The sequence below is a fragment of the Trachypithecus francoisi genome, unplaced genomic scaffold (genome assembly GCF_009764315.1).
Source record: "Trachypithecus francoisi isolate TF-2019V2 unplaced genomic scaffold, Tfra_2.0 Lachesis_group0, whole genome shotgun sequence".
NCBI lineage: Eukaryota > Metazoa > Chordata > Mammalia > Primates > Cercopithecidae > Trachypithecus > Trachypithecus francoisi.
Genome location: NW_022681453.1, coordinates 90,792,846 through 90,815,616, shown reverse-complemented (window position 1 = coordinate 90,815,616; position 22,771 = coordinate 90,792,846). Strand labels below are relative to the sequence as shown.

At 38.7% G+C, this 22,771-nt stretch overlaps 1 protein-coding gene across 6 annotated transcripts in view; it reads right to left on the bottom strand.

The window, feature by feature from the left end:
• The window catches only part of CLDND1 (claudin domain containing 1), a 28,116-nt gene that overhangs the window by 4,228 nt on the left and 1,117 nt on the right, over positions 1 to 22,771 (bottom strand). For 2 of the 6 annotated variants that reach the window (XM_033211530.1, XM_033211527.1), the window contains exons 2-5: positions 21,957 to 22,266; positions 19,748 to 19,858; positions 17,917 to 18,054; positions 16,341 to 17,744 (exon numbers count right to left, since the gene is read on the bottom strand). In XM_033211530.1, the coding sequence (XP_033067421.1) occupies positions 17,524 to 17,744; positions 17,917 to 18,054; positions 19,748 to 19,858; positions 21,957 to 22,248 (762 nt within the window). In that variant the 5' untranslated portion in view covers positions 22,249 to 22,266 and the 3' untranslated portion in view covers positions 16,341 to 17,523. Of the gene's footprint in view, positions 1 to 7,630; positions 8,315 to 16,340; positions 17,745 to 17,916; positions 18,055 to 19,747; positions 19,859 to 21,956; positions 22,267 to 22,478; positions 22,530 to 22,771 lie in introns of those variants that run through there. The other 4 variants (XM_033211528.1, XM_033211529.1, XM_033211533.1 and 1 more) reach the window with 4 other exon arrangements.

Below are 22,771 nucleotides of genomic sequence, written 5' to 3'. Positions count from 1 at the left end.
TGAATATGGAAAGGAACAACCAGTACCAGCCATTGCAAAAACATGCCAAAATGTAAAGACCATTGATGCTAGGGAGAAACTGCATCAACTAATGAGCAAAATGACCAGCTAATATCACAATGACAGGATCAAGTTCACACATAACAATATTAACCTTAAATGTAAATGGACTAAATGGTCCAATTAAAAGACACAGACTGGCTAATTGGATAGAGTCAAGACCCATCAGTTTGCTGTATCCAGGAGACCCATCTCACATGCAGAGACACACATAGGCTCAAAATAAAGGGATGGAGGAAGATCTACCAAGCAAATGGAAAACAAAAAAAAGCAGGGTTTGCAATCCTAGTCTCTGATAAAACAGACTTTAAGCCATCAAAGATCAAAAGAGACAAAGAAGGCCATTGCATAATGGTAAAGGGATCAATTCATCAGGAAGAACTAACTATCCTAAATATATATGCACCCAATACAGGAGCACCCAGATTCATAAAGCAAGTCCTTAGAGACCTACAAAGAGACTTAGACTCCCATACAATAATAATGGGAGACTTTAACACCCCACTGTGAACATTAGACAGATCAATGAGACAGAAAGTTAACAAGCATATCCAGGAATTGAACTCAACTCTGCACCAAGCAGACCTAATAGACATCTACAGAACTCTCCACCCCAAATCAACAGAATATACATTCTTCTCAGCACCACATCACACTTATTCCAAAATTGACCACATAGTTGGAAGTAAAGCACTCCTCAGCAAATGAAAAAGAACAGAAATTATAACAAACTGTCTCTCAGACCACAGTGCAATCAAACTAGAACTCAGGACTAAGAAACTCAATCAAAACCACTCAATTACATGGAAACTGAACAACCTGCTCCTGAATGACTACTGGGTACATAACAAAATGAAGGCAGAAATAAAGATGTTCTTTGAAACCAATGAGAACAAAGATACAACATACCAGAATCTCTGGGACACATTTAAAGCAGTGTGTAGAGGGAAATATATAGCACTCAATGCCCACAAGAGAAAGCTGGAAAGATGTAAAACTGACACCCTAATATCACAGTTAAAAGAACTAGAGAAGCAAGAGCAAACACATTCAACAGCTAGCAGAAGGCAAGAAATAACTAAGATCAGAGCAGAACTGAAGGAGACAGAGACACAAAAAACCCTCCAAAAAATCAATGAATCCAGGAGCTGGTTTTTTGAAAAGATCAACAAACTTGATAGACTGCTAGCGAGACTAATAAAGAAGAAAAGAGAGAAGAATCAAACAGATGCAACAAAAAATGATAAAGGGGATATCACCACTGACCCCACAGAAATACAAACTACCATCACAGAATACTATAAATGCCTCTATGCAAATAAACTAGAAAACCTAGAAGAAATGGATAATTTCCTGGACACTTACACTCTTCCAAGACTAAACCAGGAAGAAGTTGAATCCCTGAATAGACCAATAGCAGGCCCTGAAATTGAGGCAATAATTAATAGCCGACCAACCAAAAAAAGTCCAGGACCAGATGGATTCACAGCTGAATTCTACCAGAGGTACAAGGAGGAGCTGGTACCATTCCTTCTGAAACTATTCCAGTCAATAGAAAAAGAGGGAATCCTCCCCTTACTCATTTTATGAGGCCAATATCATCCTGATACCAAAGCCTGGCAGAGATACAACAAACAAAGATAATATTAGACCAATATCCCTGATGAGCATTGATGCAAAATTCCTCAATAAAATACTGGCAAACTGAATCCAGCAGTACATCAAAAAGTTTATCCACCATGATCAAGTGGGCTTCATCCCTGGGATGCAAGGTTGGTTCAACATATGCAAATCAATAAATGTAATCCAGCATATAAACAGAACCAAAGACAAAAACCACATGATTATCTCAATAGATGCAGAAAAGGCCTTTGACAAAATTCAACAGCCCTTCGTGCTAAAAAACTCTCAATAAATTTGGTATTGATGGAATGTATCTCAAAGTAATAAGAGCTATTTATGACAAACCCACAGCCAATATCATACTGAATGGGCAAAAACTAGAAGCATTCCTTTGAAAATGGCACAAGACAGGGATGCCCTCTCTCACCACTCCTATTCAACATAGTGTTGGAAGTTCTGGCTAGGGCAATCAGGCAAGAGAAAGAAATCAAGGGTATTCAGTTAGGAAAAGAAGACATCAAATTGTCCCTGTTTGCAGATGACATGATTGTATATTTAGAAAACCCCATCATCTCAGCCCAAAATCTCCTTAAGCTGACAAGCAACTTCAGCAAAGTCTCAGGATACAAAATCAATGTGCAAAAATCACAAGCATTCTTATACACCAGTAACAGACAGAGAGCCAAATCATGAATGAACTCCCATTCACAATAGCTTCAAAGAGAATAAAATACCTAGGAATCCAACTTACAAGGGATGTAAAGGACCTCTTCAAGGAGAACTACAAACCACTGCTCAACAAAATAAAAGAGGACACAAACAAATGGAAGAACATACCATGCTCATGGATAGGAAGAATCAATATCATGAAAATGGCCATACTGCCCAAGGTTATTTATAGATTCAATGCCATCCCCATCAAGCTACCAATGACTTTCTTCACAGAATTGGAAAAAAACTGCTTTAAAGTTCATATGGAACCAAAAAAGAGCCCACATTTCCAAGACAATCCTAAGTCAAAAGAACAAACCTGGAGGCATCACGCTACCTGACTTCAAACTATACTACAAGGCTACAGTAACCAAAACAGCATGGTACTGGTATCAAAACAGAGATATAGACCAATGGAACAGAACAGAGTCCTCAGAAATAATACCACACATCTACAGCCATCTGATCTTTGACAAACCTGAGAAAAACAAGAAATGGGGAAAGGATTCCCTATTTAATAAAGGGTGCTGGGAAAATTGGCTAGCCATAAGTAGAAAGCTGAAACTGGATCCTTTTCTTACTCCTTATACGAAAATTAATTCAAGATGGATTAGAAACTTAAATGTTAGACCTAATACCATAAAAACCCTAGAAGAAAACCTAGGTAATACCATTCAGGACATAGGCATGGGCAAGGACTTCATGTCTAAAACACCAAAAGAAAGGGCAACAAAAGCCAAAATGGACAAATGGGATCTAATTAAACTAAAGAGCTTCTGCACAGCAAAAGAAACTACCATCAGAGTGAACAGGCAACCTACAGAATGGGAGAAAATTTTTGCAATCTATTCATCTGACAAGGGGCTAATATCCAGAACCTACAAAGAACTCAAACAAATTTACAAGAAAAAAACAAACAACCCCATCAAAAAGTGGGCAAAGGATATGAACAGACATTTCTCAAAAGAAGACATCCATACAGCCAACAGACACATGAAAAAATGCTCATCATCACTCGCCATCAGAGAAATGCAAATCAAAACCACAATGAGATACCATCTCACACCAGTTAGAATGGCAATCATTAAGAAGTCAGGAAACAACAGGTGGTGGAGAGGATGTGGAGAAACAGGAACATTTTACACTGTTGGTGGGATTGTAAACTTGTTCAACCATTGTGGAAAACAATATGGGGATTCATTCCTCAGGGATCTAGAACTAGAAATACCATATGACCCAGCCATCCCATTACTGGGGATATACCCAAAGGATTATAAATCATGCTGCTATAAAGACACATGCACATGTATGTTTATTGCAGCACTTTTCACAATAGCAAAGACTTGGAATCAACCCAAATGTCCATCAGTGAAAGACTGGATTAAGAAAATGTGGCACATATACACCATGGAATACTATGCAGCCATAAAAAAGGATGAATTTGTGTCCTTTGTAGGGACATGGATGCAGCTGGAAACCATCGTTCTCAGCAAACTATCACAAGAACAGAAAACCAAACACCGCATGTTCTCACTCATAGGTGGAAATTGAACAATGAGATCACTTGGACTCGGGAAGGGGAATATCACACACCGGGGCCTATTATGGGGAGGGGGGAGGGGGGAGGAATTGCACTGGGAGTTATACCTGATGTAAATGACGAGCTGATGGGTGCTGACGAGTTGATGGGTGCAGCACACCAACATGTCACAAGTATACATATGTAACAAACCTGCATGTTGTGCACATGTACCCTAGAACTTAAAGTATAAGAATAATAATAAAGAAATGGAAAAAAAAGGAAGAATGAAAGACAAGAAGCAAAAAAGTAAGACTAAGGTCTTGAAAGTTCAAGTGTCAAAATGGCAAAAACTTTGGGAGTTGTGACTCATTGTCTCAGTAGCACACATCAATTAATCTATATTGCTTGCTCTTCAACAAGAAACAGCCCAGATGAATGAGGCACATATCAAGGAAGTCACTAATTCTCAGAGATCAAGACAAGATAATGTCCCAAACTGAGGTTCCTGGAAGACTGGGGGCAGCTGGGTTCACAGGAAGAGGCAGTTCTAAAAGTGGGTGGGAGGAGGACCCTCATACAAGTTCTATTCTTAGTTTTATATCAACTGAACTAGGAGTGTGACTCTCCAAAAACCCCATTACCTGAGCACTCTCAGTCTCATACTGTCACACACACACAAAAAGTAAGACTGAAATGTATCATGGTGAGAATTCTTGCAGAGAGGCATGCAATGAGCACCAAAGGGATGAAATCTGGTATAATTTCCTCAGCAATCTGATGGCTGTTCTCCTTTGCTGCTGCTCTTCCTTGCCTCCTCATCCCCTCCTGTAACGCATGTCTCATTTCATCCCAGCAAAGTATGTATTGAATTAGTTCCTCTTAACATGGTGTATTAGTCCGTTTTCACTCTGCTAATAAAGACATACGCGAGACTGGGCAATTTACAAAAGAAAGACCTTTAATGGACTTAACAGTACCACACGACTGGGGAGGCCTCACAATCATGGCGGAAGGTGAAAGGCACTTCTTATATGGCGATGGCAGCAGCCAGAGAGAGTTTGTGCAGGGAAACTCCCATTTTTAAAACCATCAGATTTGGTGAGACTCATTCACTATCACGACAACAGTGCAGGAAAGACCTGCCCCCATGATTCTATCACCTGCCATCGGGTTCCTCCCACAACACGTGGGAATTGTGGGAGTTACAATTCAAGACGAGAATTGAGTGGGGACACAGCCAAATCATATCGCTTGGGTAATGATAAAGGGCTACACACACAGTAAAGAGAATTACATAGGCACAATCCCTGCTCATAGAAATGTATCTAATGCAGGCTATTAAAAAACAAAAGAAAATGGTGTAGGATATTTATAGCACATTTAATATAATTGACCAACAGTAAACCTAGTAGAACCTTATCCACAATACTTCCCTTCTCAATTTTTTCTTCTATTTAACTTCATATTTAAATACATAACCCTTATTTAAAGGGAAATTACTATTTTTGAGATAGAAAGATTGATTACTCTCCTTGAGAAAATATATACCAACAAAGTAACTTATTTGTTTAAGGACTGCTAGAAAACAATGAAGCTCAAAATGTAATAATTATGAGTATGACTATGTACTTTTACATTTGAAATATGTGTATTATGGATAACCAAATAATTAGTTCATAGACAATGAAATGCCAGTGGCATAATCTAAATATATTTATTTATTCATCCATCATTCAATAAATACTGAGCATTTTTAAAATACACTACACACTATGAGTAAAGTCAGTCAAGATTTCTTCTGTCATGGGTCTTACAAAAGTCTTGGGAGGAAGATGTTAAACTAAAATCATTACAATTTAATAAATGTTTAAGATTTATGTGCAATTTCTCCTGACATCTCAATTTAGTTTTATCAGAAGCTCCGCATTCCAAATTAAGACACCAACTCCTGTGCAGGATTTTCAGAGAGTGGTTTAAAACCCTATCTTGTGACCTTTGATTCATTATCCCCCTCAACTATCTATGAGTCTTGGGAATTAATCAGAATTTGGAGAATTCAGACACAGACATTCTCTAGAACGACTTACGGGCTTTCCTCTAGTCCCACCCATTGCAATAAGGAAGCTTGTCTCCGCTCACTCTACTTACCCAATTGAGAATTTGATACATGTTCCCTGGAGTTTTGGAAACCCGTGGAAGAATATATGACTCCCCTTTGAGGGGTCCAAAGGTGAAAGGGCTTGATTAGACAGCCCCGAAATAGTGAGACCCCAAGGTGAGTTGAGAGAGACCAGCACTCCCACTGTCCAGATATCCATTAATCCTTCATGATTCTTGTGGGTTAAAAGTCTTCCTAAGAGAAGGAGCTGGCCTGGGGCCCTAATAAAAGAGAACTCTTTCTTTTTAAAAAAGTTTTTAGAGACAAGATCTCACTCTGTCACCCAGGCTAAGATCATAGCTCACTGCAGCCTCAAATTTTGGGCTCAAGCGATCCTCCTGCCTTAGCCTCCCCAGTAGCAGGGACAACAGGCATGTGCCACCATGCCTATTTTTTAAATTTTTTGTAGAGACAAAGTCTTGCCTTGTTGCTCAGGCTGGTCTTAAACTACTGGCCTCAAGTGATCCTCCTGCCTCAGCCTCCCAAAATGCTGGGATTACAGGCGTGAGCCACTGTGCCCAGACCCAAAGAGAATTCTTCAGTGTGGTCCCAACAGAGGGGAACCAGCCTGCCAGGAATGGGATTGAGGGGCAGCCCCCTGAAGGACAGATACTGATTTTACATGTTAGCAAAGCTGCAGTCTGAAGATCTGCAAAAAGTCCCTGAGAAACTCACAGAATGGCTCTAAAAAGTGAAAGAGCCGGCATTATGCATGGGCTCTCCATGGCTCCAGGTTCAGATGACAACAGTACCAGCCACAATGGAAATATACTTTGCCCTAATCTACTCTTCCACTGGTTTGACCACAGAGAGATCAGAAACAGTCAGTGACTGAGGACAGAGAGAAGAGGCTGAGAAAGCCTCCTCCCCTACTGTGAGTCTCCCAACGACAGGCAAACCGAAGCTAAGGGAGAGAAGAGTTTTAACATTGAATAGTGAGTTTTTATACCTCCCTAATTGAACTGGAGTGTGATTATTAGACTGACTTTTTAGTGCTTCTCTACCTCAAAAGGGGTTACTTCTATGTTTTGTTTTGGTAATTTTTTGTAGAGACAAAGGCCAGGCTGGTCTTAAACTCCTGGCCTCAGCCATTCTTTCATCTTAGCCTCTCAAAGAAGTGGAATTATAGGCATGAACCACCATGCCTGGCTAATTAATTATTAAATGACTAAAAACCCTACCTTAGATTTTATGGCAGTATAGAAAAAATGGATCTACAGAGTCTCAAAGGAGCAGTAGCAAGTGGAATCACTCTTATATTTGGACTTAACTGTCTACTGCAGTCAATAAACTACCACATTCAAGAACTTCACAGTGCGATGAAATGTAAGAGAACTAACCCAAAATAGATAATTAGGGAAACTTGACTGAAGTAGCAAATATTACGTTTTGATCTGAAAAATAAGAGTTACCTGGGTAAAAGGAGAGGGACGCAGGAGCGTAAAGGTCAGAAAAAGCTGTTCAGAAAAAAGGGGAAAAAAAACCGTGAGAAAGCCTGTGGTAGGAAATGGCATTGTTGCAGATACTGTGGCTGCATAACAAATGACCCTGAAACATAGCAGCGTAAAACAACAATTCATTTTATTTCTATCAGTTCTATAGGTTGATTGGGCTCAGCTAGTTGGTTCTTTATTAGAGTCTCACAAGGATGTAGTAAGATAATAGCTGTGGCTGAAGTCCCCTGAAGGCTCGTTAAGGCTGGACATCCAGGATGGCTCCCGCACATGCCTGGAAATGCTGTTGGCTATCAGCTGGGAGCTTAGCTTGGGATTTCAGCTGGAGCATCTACACAGGACCCCTCCATGTGGCCTGGACTTCACAGCATGGTATCTGGGTTTGGAGTGGGAGTGTTCTACGACTGAGTGTTCCGGAACTGGTTTAAGGACCCATGATCTTTATGACCTCATGAGAAGAGTGTCGTTTCAGGCACATTCTATTGGTCAAAACCATCACAAGCCAGCCTACATTCAAGAGGATGGGAATCTCAATGCAAGACTGATCAAAGGATTTTAAGGCCATGTTTTTAAACTACCATAGTCATGGCCCAATGGAAAAACTAAAAATTCAGTGTGTCTGAAGTATAGAAATTGCCAATGAGTTTTCAGGCCATTTAAAGAGCTTGGAAGCTATCCTTAGAATCATAGGATGAAATTAAAAGATTACTGAGAAATGAGTAATTATCAAGGATAATGTAGAAGATCGTTAAAATTATTCATGGAGCCAAGAATCTGAGTAATTTCCTGTGAAAAGAAATAAATTATTGCCTGTTAAGAATCTACTTTTAATCAAGACAAGCACCACTATAGTAATCAAGACAGACTGTATAATATTGGGCAGATTTGGGGGTAACCAGGACAGATTAGAAATGTATGGTAAAGTTTCCTCTTGATGAAAAGTTACCTTTTGATGAATGTGCATTTGAAATAAGAGCCATCATCATTTTGAGATTTGTTAAAGTATTTATGTTCCCCTCCATTCATCTCTTAAACTTGTACCTAACAATACTCTGATTTCATTGTAGCATTTTACTTCATAGTTTAAATACAGATTAGGATACATTTATTTCATCAAACTTTGCCAACAATGGTCAGCTTTGAGTTTTTATCTTCTAACTATGTCATCAAAAATCTTTAAACATTTTCTAGTATAAGCACTTTATATGAAGTGAACAAAAATCACAAAAGCCTATGTGATTGGGTAAAATTGTGGATGTGATATCACAATAGACAAACAACCAAACTCTCTTCTTCTTCCAGCTCCAGGGCAAGAAGTAGGGGAGGTGTAAATCTCAAAATTACCTTGAAGGACCCATTGCATAGCCTAGTCTCTTCAAGGTGTTCAATTTGAGCTCTTGTCTATCAATTCTAATTCTTCCCTAGCTTATCTAGTTTCATGTATATATTTTACAATGCAGCTTTCTGATAATGTCAAGGATTATAACTCAGAAGCCACTCTCTCATTTATTGAGGGACTATTCTTTGCAAGGCAATGTGGAAGATGTTGGAGGGATACAAAGATTAAATAGGCAATAAGTTCTAGTAGGAAGGTTGATATGCACAACAATCACTGTTATACAAAAAGTAGAAAGTGGCAAAAGCAGCAAGAAGAGGGTTACTCAGAATGCTACAGGGATTCAGAAGACCAAGACATTTGAGACGAGTCTTCAGTTATTTCAATTGGTAAAGAAGTGATCATGATTTTTGCAACTGGAACTGCAGTGAAGTGGTACAGATCAAGATTTGAGTATGTGGAGAATAGCATTCCATAAATAAAGACAATATAAGATGAATCACAGATATAAGAAAGTCCAAACTGGGTATAAGTAACAATCACTGTGACTAAAGTATAAGGAAAGGAATCAGAGAAAAAGATCCAAAGATAGAGCTAGACAATGTTACAGCTTTGATGTTAGACAAAACCTAGACTTTATTCTAGATTGTTTTTCTAAGCAGGAGAGAGTTATTGAAGGTTTTGGGGTAAAAGACTGATGCAATAACTTCTATGCTTTAGCAAATTAGGTTGGCAGGATGTGTAAAATGGGTTTCAGGTGAGCTAGTTAGTGGCAAGGAGACCAGCAGAGAGTCTACTGTCATCCAGGAAGGAACCTGAACTAAGGTGACTACACAGAATTTCAGTGAGATAGGCATTACTGAAATAGAATCAAAAAATCTTGATAACTAATTGGATATAGAGGGCCAGGGAAGAGGAGGAGTCAAAGATTATGTCAACATTAAAAGTCTAGTTGATGGGAAAACATGTAAAACAAATGAGAATTGGTGTAGCTACGAAAAGACAGATGAGTGTAAATTTAAACATATTACATTTTAGGTATCATGAAAATATTCAAATGGAGCTGTCTTGAAGGCACTTAGGAACTTGGAGTTTAGAAGAAAAGGCAGGGTTGGAGATTTGAAATCATCTGAAGATTAGTAACGGTTACCATTTATTGAAAGCTTAAAATGTACCAGACTCCATGCTAAGCACTTTACATATATTACCTTATACGCCTCACAGTTAACATGAAAAATAGGCATTATTATTCTACTGAGAACTAAAGAATGATAGAACTTGCCCAAAGTTTCTCAACTAGTAAAAAGAATTGGGATTGCAAACAGATCTGTTTAAATCCAGAGTAGTTCTGTGGATGTTAAAGTTAGGAATTAATTACAGAGCAGCCCTACTTGTTCACTTAGAATAGTGTCTAGCGCATAGGAGGGAGTCTACACCTAACTTTCTGTGGTGAAGAGGGAGAGGCCACAGCACTCCCCACTCAAAGGCTCAAGGCCTTTCCCTCCCTTTCCTTCCCCCAGACATCTTATTTGAAATGCCTGGGGGTTGGGGAGTTTTAGGTGGAGGGTGCAAGGCCTGGGGTGAAAGTTTAGGATGATAAATTGGGTACTGCTGCTCTAAATTAGTCCTTGAGGGCTGTATCAGTCAGGGTTTTCTAGAGGGACATAACTAATAGGATAGATGTTTCTATAAAGGGGAGTTTATTAAGTATTGACTCACATGGTCACAGGGTGAGGTCCCCCAGTAGGCTGTCTGCAAGCTGAGGAGCAAGGAAGGCAGTCCGAGTCCCAAAACCTTAAAAGTAGGGAAGCCCACAGTGCAGCTTTCGTCGGTGGTCAAAGGTCCAAGAGTCCCAAAGCCGGAGAACTTGGAGTCCGATGTTCAAGGACAGGAAGCACCCAACACGAGAGAAAGATGGAAGCCAGAAGACTCAGTCGGTCTAGTCTTTCCACATTCTTCTGCCTGCTTTTTATTCTGGCTGTCCTGGTAGCTGATTATATTGTGCCCACCCAGACTGAGGGTGGGTCTGCCTTTCCCAGTCCACTGACTCCAACGTTAATCTCCTTTGGCAACACCCTCAAAGACACACCCAGGAACAATACTTTGCATCCTTCAATCCAATCAAGTTGACACTTAATATTAACCATTACAAGGGTGTTTTAGTGTCAAGTGTTGGAACTCTCTCTAGAATTTTTTAGATAATGTCTTATCTTTCATATCTTTGAATCCTCCTTTAAGTCCATGGTAACAAGTGCCACTTGGCATCTTGTTAAGTGCTCATGAATAATACCCACCATTACTCAGCAGTGGAACCATAGTGTGGATCCCTGAAATCTACTTCCACCCTCAGAACTTAAAATGAACCATCCAAATCTAATTGGATTGCATGTGGTAGAGGCTGATTTCAGGAGCCTGCAAACAAGCCACAGGAATCCGAGTTCTTCCACTTCCCTCGATGGACCTGAGTTCAATTTTAAACAACACAAAGACAGTGCTATGGTTTGAAAGTTTGCCCCTTCCAAAACACATGTCAAAATTCAATTGCCATTGTAACACTATTAGGAGGTGGGACCTTTGAGAGGTGATGAGGCCATGAGGGCTCCACCCCCATGGATGGAATTGGTACAGTTTGGCCCTCTCTCACCTTCTTTGCCCTTCTACTCTTCTCCCATGTGAGGAACAGTTTTCCTCCCCTCTGAAGCATGAAGCATGCAAAGTGTTGTCTTGGAATCAGAATTGCCAAATCTGCTGGCACCTTGGACTTTCCAGCCTCCTGAATCATAAAAAATATCTATTATTTATAAATTACCCAGTCTCATGTGTTCTGTTACAGAATCACAAATGGACTAATAGAAAGGTTTTTGATGCATTTATCTTGATTTACCAATAGCACAATTATTGAAAGGCCAAAAGTTCCACCCCACTGCCATCCTACTTGAAAAAAAAAGATTAAAATGTGAGTTTTAAAAGTAAAACTTCTTCCACCTTGAGAGGCTTGTATGGCTAAAAAGTCCATGTAATGAAGTTCCTTCTGTTTTGAAACAAAACTTTACTGGAAACAGAAGACTTCTCCAATAAAGTAACACAAGCCCCAGTTCTAATCCCTATTGGAATGTAGCCTTGTGGTAAACCACAACAGATCAGAGTCCTGCATGCCCTAGAGCTGGACCACACAGGGCAAGCAAAGGCTGCCTCCTTCCCGTGCACTGCATTAATCTCCAAATAACAGTACCACACACTTTTTGCGCTCTTATGCTTCCAGAGCTGTTCTAATCACTTACACGTATGCCTTCTTATTTAACCATCACAAAAACCCATTGAGGCAGAAAATATCCCTTTTTATAGACAATGCTATTATATGTTCATCCTCAGAATTTCTAGCTTGGGTAGAAGTTAATATCAATCACTCATGCATGCCTCTTTCCTTCCTAGTTCTAACCAAGAGTATGAACACAATGAAGCAGACAGGGATCAGAATATTCACTTTCTTTACAGAGGCCTAATGACCTCAAATTACAGGGTCCCTGAAAGTACCTCATTAGAGAAAATAATTTGGACTTGAAGCCAAAACAAACAAGGCTTCCTATTACATCCCACCAAATCTGAACCTGAAAACCAGGGGTGCACTGGATCTGCGGGGAAGACTCTTCATACGTATCTCCAACCATCAGTGGTGTGATGGATTGGGACCTGTCACAGAGCCAGTCAACAGAAGAGTGTGGAAAGCATAGTAGAGAAACGGCTTTTAGAAGGCAGATACCGAGCCAGGTCTGTTTACTCCACAGGCCACTATCTCTTTCATCATCTGCCTAGGAGAGACAGAATCCTATTTCTTGCTTTTAAACATAGCTTTCAAACATAACTGCCCACTGGAATCACTTGGAAAGGTTTTAAAAATTGCAATGACTTGACCATAGCCCAGGCCAACTAAATCAGATTCTCTGGAACGAAAACATTTAAGTTCTCCAGGAAATTCCAATGTGCAGCCTGGACTAAGAGCCACCACTTTATAGGCTTGGCAACCCCAGTCCCTCATAATGCAGCCAGTCATAACTAGCAGTTTTTGAGTGACTATACTAAGCAATTTGCATAATCCTCATCACAACTCTAAGAGACACATGATAATCACAGCATTTCACAGATTGGAAAAGTGGTGCTTGGAAAAAGGCTGAGACACAAGAGACAGACCTGGGATTACAAAGTTCGTATTCTGTCTCCCAAGCTAAATACTTAACCACCATATGCCATGCTGCTCCTGTGGATGCCCTGATTCCAGCAATCTCTCCAACCACATAATACATTCTTCTTTTATAGAGAGAAGCAAATAAGGCTTAGAGATACTACAAGAGTTGACTCCAGTATTACCTTCTAAAAGAAAGCATAAACTCCTTCCATGGAAGTTAAGCAGGAAGAATAAAGGTTTCCAAAAACTAACATTTGTAGAGACTTGGAAAATGTGTGGCAGGGTGTTAAAACATCAATAGATATGCTTAGAATTATAAAGCAGTTGAAGTCATACAGCATAATTTTTTTATAGAATCAACTTAGTAGTTCTGAACAGCCATCCTTGATATCCGAAGATTAAGAAAACTGGACCGCACAGTCTATGAAGATAGGGCTAAGGATTGTGAAGGAAGGTGTCATGGGAAATTGTGGGAGCAAGAGAACCAAAGATGCTTGTGAACATACAATGACAATGCAAGCCAAGGGCGGAAAAAAACGAACAAAAGGCTGGGAGGGGCTGAAAGGCTGCAGGACAGGTGAGGTAAAGCTCACATACTGAGACACTAACACTGGACCAGTAAAGATGACACATCACTTAGTAACTCAGCTATTTTAAAAGGTGTACAGCAGAAAAAAAAAAAAATCTCATTTCACATCTCTAAACCTTTGCAAATATACAAATATAAACTGGATCTTGCTTTTATAAAAGTTTGCTGAAAGTATGTAAATGTTTATATGTCAGATAACATATATTTGTATACATGTAATGCTAGTAATAGAAATTCTGGCACTGAAGAGAATGTAATGACTATATGGTAACTTCTTCTATAGGGCAAATAATAATTGTTATTCTTTTTACAATTGAGCATTTTCACATTATGAATTGGCAGGATGATGGCATATAATTTGGCCCCAGGGAAAAGCATATCTTATTACTATGGAGTAAAAGAACACCTGATGAGCAATAGCAAAATAATTTAGTTTCCTTGTTTATTCCTTGCTTTTCAAGGTATGAATCATTGTTCCCTTTGAGAAGAGTGCTGAAAGGAGGACAAAAGCCTCCACCCATCTATGCCAGGACACAGCTGCATTAAGCCTGTGGTATAACAATTTGCATCTTCAGAGCTGCACCCATTAACTGCTCTTTTAGCTGCTAGAGAATTCGAGAAAGTTTTGCAATCAGGCCGCATGCAGTGGCTCACGCCTGTAATTCCAGCACTTTGGGAGGCCAAGGTGGATGAGCCACTTGAAGTTAGGAGTTTAGACCAGTCTGGCCAACACGGTGAAACCCCATCTCTACTAAAAATACAAAAGCTAGCGGGGCATGGTGGCACACACCTGTCATCCCAGCTACTCCGTAGACTGAGGCAGGAGAATCCCTTGAACCTGGGAGGTGGAGGTTGCAGTGAGCCAAGATTGAGCCACTGCCCTCCAACCTGGGTGACAGAGTGAGGCTCCATTTCACAAAAAAGAAAGTTTTGCAATGAGCAAAATTAGGTTAACACGTTTCCATTTTTGGTGAAATTTTACATTAAAATGACCTGATCTATCTATGTTACAGTCAATTGAACATGACAGGGTCTATAGGTTTTAACTGTGCTAGTCTGCAATTTGGTGATGTTTCTGGAATGGAAAAACAAACTAAATTGATAAGATTTGTGGTCATCTCATTCTTCTCAAATCATATGACTAAATGAGTTCACCTAGGAGTGATTGTCAACTCTATCCTTAATGCACGTGTGCATGTGCACGCGCACACACACACAACTACAGCAGATAAAATTTTAACACATTCCCATTACATTATGAATTTGAAATCCTAGTGTAATATGATGCAGACAGAAGGCACACTTAGTGTTATCTGAATAAATTCTTCTGGAATTCCTTTTTGTTGTTGTTGTACTAAATTCTAGTGTTTTATGGCTATACTTAATAAATTTTGAAATGAGTCTTATGCTAAAAATCATAGAGGATATTTACCCACATCATTTAGTTAGGAGCTTTAGAATTAAGGTCTTAAAACACATTTCTTAAATTGCCACAAAATTCATGCTGAGACCGGGAACGGTGGCTCATGCCTGTAATCCCAGCACTTTGGGATGCCAAGGCGGGTGGATCACCTGAGGTCGGGAGTTCAAGGCCAGCCTGACCAACATGGAGAAACTCCATCTCTACTAAAAATACAAAATTAGCTGGGCATGGTGGTGCATGCCTGTAATCCCAGCTACTTGGGAGGCTGAGGCAGGAGAATCGCTTGAACCCAGGAGGCAGAGGTTGTGGTGAGCTGAGATCGCACCACTGCACTCCAGCCTGGGCAACAAGAGCTGAAACTCCGTCTCAAAAAAAAAAAAAAATTTCGTTCTGAAAAATCTGAAAATTAATTTTTTACTTCGGAGTTGCTTTCAAAGATTAAATTTAATAGGATCTGCTTTGCCAGATTTTATCTATTAGGTTGATCAAAAATGCTTGAATATGAGCAGTTTCATACGGTACAACCTGATTAGAATCAGCTTCACATTAAATGAAACAATGCAGCCCTATATATTCCAAAGAAAAAAGTCTTTGCAGGAAAGATAACCTCAGCTACCCTGCAACATGCTAAAAATACCAACTACAACACATATGCAGCACCAGGTGTTACGGTGCTAGCTTCCCATGTAACTCTGGGGTAGTAAGAAGCAGGGACATAGCTTAAAATAACCGACCAATACAAAAATGTCATGCTGCCAAAAATTTTCTTATCCCATTCCCAAAGGTGTTTTGTTTGTTCACTTAGCTTTTCCCTTTTCCACCTTCCACAGAAGGGACTGAAGGGTAATGAATCTTCAAGAATTAAGATTAGATAGAAACCTGAGTAACCAGCCATTTCACAGGCAATAATTGGCTACTGAGTAATGCTGGCTTTGTTCTAAGTCAGAAGCTGACTTGGTTATTTACTATAGAACACAAACATCCACAGCCACTAAATGACTTTACAGAAAACTAGCCACATTAAGTATGACATGTAGTGATAGCAAAACTACTTTTGAGAACATAGCTTAAAATTCTGAAAAATAAAAGATAAAGATTTTCTTATTTCTAATAGGGGGAAGGGGTTCCCACATTTTCCAGAAGATAAAACAAAAGACCCAAACACAGGACATGACAGCCCCGTACAGCAAGATGCACTTTCCACAGTCAACCAGAGATTCCCTCTACTTCTTTATCCTAAAGTGTTGAGATTTAAATCAATTCAGACTCTACATACAATTCTTTGAGTCTCTTTTCATTTTCAATTTTATTTTTTAAAAAAGACATTGAGGTTATGGTAAGAAATTATGAAGTTACTTTTTTAATCTGTCAATTGCTACAGTAGTGGAATAAATAAATAAGATTTTTTAAAAGTTCAATGTTTACAGACATAAAAAAAAATGACTGAATTAGAAGACATTTAAATAATGTTGATACACACCAGGAAGGGATTTAGGCAAGGAAAGGCACATCATATTACCACAAGAAATAAAGACCATAGTTGGAGGTTAATCGACAGCCAAAACTTTAGATCTTGTGGTAGGTTTCCCAGCTCTGGAGGGGTCATTATGGTGAAACGTTCTTTATGGTACTGGGCTGGAACAAATAAATAGCAGTTGGGGAATTTTACTTTGTAACTGTAATATAATGTTAAAAAGAAAGCACACTTTTAATAACCCTGGTATGTGAAGAGGAAATAAAAAAATCCAGAACAATTTGGTAGTACTGAAAATCCTATGGAGAGTTAAAAATAATAATAGTAATATTAATCCTCGCCCAGCTGAATTGGAATTCTTGCAGTTACAAAGTTAAAATTTCAAGTAAACACTGTATTTTTCACTTTTGGTAGACAGACACAGTGCAGATACAAACAGCTGCCATATCTCACCTCGGATGAAGCTATGTGTCAACGCTTAGGGAAAATGATCTTAGATAATTTCCCAATTTTACAGAGCTTAAATCTTTGAAAATAGCACTAGTACTGCTGGCTGACTGGCTATCTACAACAGCAAAGTGAACATAAAGTTTTGACAAAGATGAGAGGTTTCCCCAAGAAACTAATATAGAGTTTTTAGTTGAACAAATACAGTTGCTTTAGTTTTACCGAAAAGTCTAACAGACATTAGCACAACTTGTTTCGGGTCACATTCCTACTGCCAATTTTCTTTCATAAATTTGTGTCAAGTCTTTATCCAGTTCTGTCTACGCCTAGTTTATTTGAAAGATGGCATCACTTAAAGTAAACCACATAAATTTTAGTGGTATTAAGTGTGTATTTAGTGGTGAATGTGTATAAATAAAATAGATTTTCATAATAAAATGGTATATCCACAAATAAAAATTAAAAACAATTGAGAGGTGGGGAAAATATCAGTATTATTTTAAAAAAATAAAAATGGCAATTGTAAAGCAGGCAGTTTCTTGCTCATGCCACGCGATATGCCTTCATTAAGGTGTACTCTTTCCGGTTGGTGTGGGCAGCCCAGATGAAGAGAGCAGAAGCCATGAACTGTAAGGGAGCTGAGACACAAGCCAGGCAGAAGGACCATCCAAATTCACCGGATACATTGTCAGGGAGCTCTAGTTTCTGGTGGAGTAGTTCAATTCCAGCAACATAACAACTTACTGAGCCCAGTGTACACAGACCTTGGGGGAAAATGTAGAAAACAAAACAAAACATGGCTGGGTAAAAGCACAGTAAAGAGTTTTTCAGGCAATGAGACAGGGCAGTTAATACATGAACATTTAAGATTTATAATTCTTTGGTCCCTAAAGAGACAGGAAGAAGCTAAAAGGTAACTATGATGACAAAACCTACCTGCAAGGAGATGGAGAATGCCCGTGGCAATGGTGGGATATAAGCTTCGGCAAATGCAAGCACAAAGTCCGATCAAAGCCCCAAAGCACATCAAACCTAAACTCACAAAAGGTAAAAGGAACTGGCAACGCCAAAGATCTGATTTTTAAAAAGAAAGAATAGAAATGTTACCATGATTTCAGACCACTTTCCCCACAATGGCAATTTCTTTCATATTCTAATTAGATCTTTTCTCAAAAAGTGAGAAAGTATTTTAACATTGAGGCCTCTTTTCTAAAGCACAATATTCAAAAGGATGCTAACCTTGTCCTGATAAAAGTAAAAGGACACTAACAGGTAGCAATTACTGAGGGTTCACTATGTTCCATGCTATGTTTGTCTACACATTTTCTGTATTAATCCTCCCAACAACCCTAGAAAGTAGGTACAGTCAGCCCTCCATATCTGCAGGTTTTGCATCCACAGATTCAACTAATCAAGGGTTAAAAATATTCAGAAAATAAATAATGATACAAATTTACAAATATATAGTATAACAACTATTTACATAGCATTGATACTGTGTTGGGTATTATAAGCAATCTAAAGATGATTTAAAGTATACAGGAGGATTGTGTAGGTTAATATGCTAACACTATGCCATTTTATATAAGGTACTTTAGCAACCTTGGAATTAGCAGGGGATCCTGAATCCAATCCCTCATAGCTACAGCTGTATTATTATTAATTCCATTTTGTAATTTAGGAAACTGAGGCAAGAGTCATAAATAACTTGTAAAAATTACACAGTAAGTGGTAGAGCCAGGATTTGATACAAATATCAGTCTGACTCTACCTACCAACAATATCTAGGTCTTTACAGGATCTAAAGGCAGTAATAACAGGTAAATTAATGGTAATTATAAATGACCTGTTTTATAGGGCTGTTGAAAGAATATACATAAAGCACAAAGCTGAGAATCTAAAGGTAGTTTTAATTATCATAAATCCCTCAGCAACAGGGGAAGAAAACCTGATGACCTTACAAAAAATGCCATTCCAGTTTCAGACAATATTCATTATTAGAAATGTATTCACATCGATCTTCACCAAACTTTACCTTTTGGTGCTGGTTTTGCTTTCTGGAACTTCTTAAGTGTTTTTCAAACTTACTTTTTTCAAACTCTCCTGGTAATAAACTGCTTGCTACACATTCTCTTTATAAAACTGAATACCTACACCTTATTCACCCTTTTCTCTTACAAACATGGTCATTCTTCTGGGCAAGTCCCTATAGCCCTGAAAACTGAGGCTCAAATCTGAAGACAGTATTTCATGGGCTGCCTGATCATCAAGGAATAGGCTGTTCCTAATAAATACTTTCATATTTTTTGACATCTGCCCTTTAGTTACTATCACCTAAGACTGGATAAACACTTCTGGCAGGCCTGACAACTCACTGACTCATTTAGAGCTTGCAGTCAACTTTTTTCACATATACGTATCTGAACTCAAGCAGTGGAAAGTGTTTAATTCAAGCAGAGGAATTTATAAGTTATCTCAATTAAATTTCCTCTTATTAAATGGGCCCACTAATAACATCTTTTAAAGGTCTAGATCTCATCATCCAATGAAGTAGTTGCCCCTGTCAACTTCAAATCATTTGAAATTTGGTAAGCAAGTATCTACCTTCTAAAATATCAACAGACTAGAGTTCATTGGATACTGTTAGAGATCTCATTTCAAGTTGGCACAATCTACTAACTCATCTTATTCCAAAAACATAGTCCAAAAAGAGACAAATAAAATTATCTTTGTTCCCCCAACTGTCCTGGTGAAATCAAATACTCACAGGTCCTAAGTAGATCAATCCCGCTATTGTGGTTTCCGGGATCAACAAATTTCTCCATGAACTGCTCAGTTAGTGTGAAACTCACACATTTTGTGACCACATCAAATGACTCTGGAACAAGAACAATTGCCTGTTGTTTTAATTATAAACATTTAACAAAAATCTCTTTCAGTAATTATTCTCTGAAGTAAAAAGTAAAGGATGTTTCCAGAGGGGTCAGCAACTTCTCTGGCCCTGACTGACACATAGGTTTCATAGATGTCCAATAGATGCCACTGGTTCTCAGTGGCAAGTGAAGACATAGACACAAGGAAGAAAAATAAAGTAGAAGCAGTAAAATGAATGGCAGAATAGCTATGTAGAAAGCCTAGGAAGAAGGGGAGGGGACAAAGACAGAAATAAATAGGAATGTTGATCTTCTCATCCAACCCTGCTTTACCAACCATATCCCCATCTCAGGGAATGCCAACTCCACCCTTCCAGTTCTTCAGACCAGAAACTTTAGAGAATTCTTGTACATTTACATTCCATCAGGAAATCCCAGGAATTCTTCCTTCAAACTATGTCCAGAATCCAGCTGCTGCTCAGTGCTACCATTCTGGTGTGAGTCATAACCATCACCTAACCTGAATTACTTCTATAGCCTCCTAACCATAGTCCTCTAGCTTCCACCTTTGTCTGCTGCCTCTGTTCTCAACCAGGGTGACCAAAGCATGGTTCAGCATTGTACTTGGAGTCAACGCCAAAGTTCTCATTATACCTACAGTCCTCCAGGACTTGCCCCAGACCCACTCCCAAAGCAGGTCTTTGACAATATACCCAACTTCCGTCTCTCCCTCCATTCCAGCCCAGTGGCTTCCTTACTGGTCCTTGAATATTTCAGGCATGCTCCTGCCATAGGGCCTTTGCAGTAGATGTCCTTTCCAACCTAAATGACTTCCTCCCCATTTACCCATATGGCCAAATCTTTTGTCTAGTCTTTAACTACATTCTTTAACTCAAGTGGTGTCTTCTCAATGAGACCTACCTTAAGTATCCTATTGAAAATCATAACCTATGGCCACCAATATTCCTTTTCCCACATATTTCCAAATCACTTTTGTGTTCTATTTTGCCATAGCACGTCATTTTTTAACATACTAAATAATTGTTTATTCTGTTTATACTGTTACATTCTGTTCATTGCCTGTCATCCTTTATTAGAATGCTAGCTCCCCAGGAGTAAGGACTTTGTTCTCTTTCCTGATGTTCTCTCAGCTAAAAGGCCCTGGAACATGGAGGCATGCAATAAATTATTTGTTTAACGAATGACTAAATGGTAACACTCCAATATCAAGTGCTCCTGTAACCTCACAAGTCAAACTGAACATTTTACAATGAATTTTAACCAACTTTCTCTCCTTTCCTTCCAAATTACCTCCTTTTTTTCCCAGATACAGTGACATGTTATCATCCTTTTGATATATGGTAACACAAGCCTGTTCTGCTATGATTTGAATACAATGCTTCCCCACTAAGTGGACAACAGAAGTAGTCACTAACGTTGTTCCTTACAAAGAGTTCTAAGGCTACCATTTTAATAACTGGAATTTAAAATCTTTAAGTGTTAAATAAGAATGCCTGCAAAATAAACCTGAAAAACTTAGTTTTGTTTTGTTTTATACTTCTGTAATACAAATTTCGTAACCTACAAACTCTGCATCAAGATTGCTGTAAAACAGTCTCATAATTACACAGATTTAAATGTAGAGCTGGTCAAATTATATCCCCTAAGACATAGGGGTAAATGATAGATATGTATTATAATACAGCTAACCCATAAAAGGACAATTTGTTGAGCTGATTTTCGATGGTAGTCCTTTTACTAGTTACCAAATATTTTTAAAGTCTTTCTATGTACTTTTCCAACTATTTCTTTATGACATGTGTTAGATTAATAAAAAGTATTTTAATGTGTGAGTAAATAAAAAAAATTTTAATGGCTTTCCCAAGATAAGAAAAGTTCCTCATCCAACCAATATTGATGAGTACCATGGTAATGCAAAGAAGTTGGGGAGAGAAGGCAGTAGAAAGAGAAGATACACATGATTTATTTCTTTAAGGAGAGAGAGAACCAATAAACCTGCTTACATGTAACTGGGCAATCACTAGGTCATTTTGTCTATTATTAATCAGGTAAAGAAGAGAGAAGTTAAAAGAAGAGAAATACCTGTCCTTTCTGGTGGGCTATACCAATGCATGTTTTTGGGTATGGTGATACACCGTCTCCACAATCCCATTGTGCCATTGTATCGAAAAAGTGCATCATTGTAAGTCTTTTCATCTGCCTCATCACTAATGAATTCATCCCAAATGCTTTTATTCAAATCACTGGAATTTTCTTGAACTGGACTTCGATATTCATACCAGAAGTCTGTGCCAATGGAGGCTGCCATGTAGATGGTGGAAATGAGGCTAAGCACACAAGCAATTACAAATGCTGTAGCAAAACGGTTATCCATTCTGGCATTCAGACTGCTCTGTTTAAAAGTTGAAGAAAGAAGAAAGTTAGTCTTAAAGCACAAATAAGAAAGACTATTTTGAATTATTCCAAATGCACCCTTTACCCAATTCCCCATCCCTTCGTACATATAACCATTAAGAATTTTTTTTTTTAGAAAGCAAGCACGTTTTTAATTAAGCTTAAAACAAAACTCATTCTCATAAAAGTACTTATTGAATGCTCACATACCCAGGATGCTACGGAGACAGAGGTCTTGTTCTCTAGTCTATCACCTGCATACTAAAACAGACAACACTGAAATGGACATACACATTACAGATACAAACAATAGACATGCCCATGGTCAGCAGTGTTACCGTGCACACATTTTAAATCACAGACTGAATTTTTGCACGAGCTGCAGAGGATTAAGTGTTCTGGGTTTGAGTGTTAAAAAGACACAGGAAAAAGCAGTGGAAATTGGCTTCTCCCAGTTTCCTCTGAAGAGGGAAGCCTCCTAAAACAAAGGTAAGAGTCAGGAG